At 39.0% G+C, this 1,656-nt stretch overlaps 1 protein-coding gene across 1 annotated transcript in view; it reads right to left on the minus strand.

Annotated features, from left to right (window-relative positions):
- Positions 1–1,656, minus strand: part of TOX (thymocyte selection-associated high mobility group box) — a 327,015-nt gene that overhangs the window by 8,727 nt on the left and 316,632 nt on the right. Inside the window, exon 7 of the mRNA XM_008566948.1 lies at positions 123–509. Coding sequence (XP_008565170.1) covers positions 123–509 — 387 coding nt within the window. The remainder of the gene's footprint in view (positions 1–122; positions 510–1,656) is intronic.

A 1,656-nucleotide genomic window follows, 5' to 3' on the forward strand; every position in this document is an offset into this window, starting at 1 on the left:
TCTCTCTCTCTCTCTCTCTCTTTGAACAGAACAGAAAACACATACCCCCCTCCTTTGCTGGATGAACAGCTCCCCAGCCCTTTGGAGGAGGCGTGCTAACTCAGTCCTGTGCTGGCACTTACTTGCTGCATGGTGGGTGAGTGTAAGGCAGACTGGACCTGCATGGGGAGCTGGTTCCCGATGGGTTGCTGCATGGCGAGTGGCTGGTGTTGCTGCATGTTGAGATGCTGGTGAAGAGGTGGGCTGATCTGGAGGGGAGGAGGTGGGGACACAGCCATGTTTGCTATAGAGACAGTCACTGGCATTTGGTTATTCGGCTTGGGTGCTATGTTCCTGGGGAGACTAGGATGCATGGCAGTTAGGTGAGGATTCATTCCTGGTTGTTGGTGATAGTGGGAACTTAGGTACAGAGCTGAGTGGGCCTGGCTGGGCCCATGGAACACTGACGGCTTTGAATTGATCAGCTGAGGAGGTTGAGATGTCTTCACATCAACAGGTTCACTGTAGCTCTGTTAAAGAAACAAACATGAGCAGAGTTAAGAGACTGGTACATGGAGAGTTGATTCTATGAGCAAGATGCTCTGTGAGTTTACTCATGAACGTTCTGGAGAATCAAACCCATTACTACTCTTGACTTTCTTATCGAAGAATTCCTCCACCATTATTTACAATATGGCTTATACAACACTGAGCTTATTTTACCTCTTTTATAAAATCTAAAACAATCTACAATGACATTTTGCTCCTTTGCCTAAATGCTAAACTCTAACTTGGTAACTTTTCTTATAATCCAAAGATAAAAAGATGGGAGTGGGATGGGTGCTATCATTGCTCCAATGGGAAATACAAACGCAGCTCATGGGGAAAGTACTTCAGTTCTGGTGTCTTTCTGTTGATTATATGTTTAGTTTTTTTTTAAAGTTATTTATTTATTTTATTTAAAATACTTTAACATTGACTTGTATATATTTGTGGGGTACAGTGCATTGTTTTAATACATCTGTGTACTGCACAGTGATTCACTTAAGGTAGAAAACATAGTTTTGTACCCATTAGTCCACCACTAGATGTTTAGTTTTTTATTTTTCCTTTTTATATTGTCAAAGACATCTTGCCTAAACATTTGCACAAAGAAAACAAAGCTGGTTGATGAATTGATGAAAATGGATATGGAAGAAAAGAGTTCTGAAATACCTCTCTGAGGTCATATAAGACTACATTAATACATCTTCAAAGTAACTGTAGAACTCATCTTGATTTTTTAAAAGAAGCTGGTGATGAATTGTCCCTCTTAATGAAGTGGATAAAAATAATCTCTCTTAGAAACTTTAGACTCCATCATAAATTAATATAATTTTGCCCTAGGTTTTTTCACACCTTCATATAATCATTTCCTCATAATCTTTTAATTGACCTAAGAACTAGACATTTTGGAGGAAGCTGAAAAGAATCTAGAATTAACCCTAAGGCATCTCCTCTTGGATACAAACCTACCTCCTACTTTCACTCAAAGGAAGAAACTGATGCAGCCTTCTGAAATAGGAATAAATGTTTAGATCCCCTGTCTTCTGCATTAACATTAAAAATGTTAAAAATTGCCCACCAAAAAAAAATTTTTTTTTTCCTTTTTGTCTTTTTTCGTGACCGTTAACGGGA

The sequence above is a fragment of the Galeopterus variegatus genome, unplaced genomic scaffold (assembly GCF_000696425.1).
Source record: "Galeopterus variegatus unplaced genomic scaffold, G_variegatus-3.0.2 Scaffold280, whole genome shotgun sequence".
NCBI classification, from domain to species: Eukaryota; Metazoa; Chordata; class Mammalia; order Dermoptera; family Cynocephalidae; genus Galeopterus; species Galeopterus variegatus.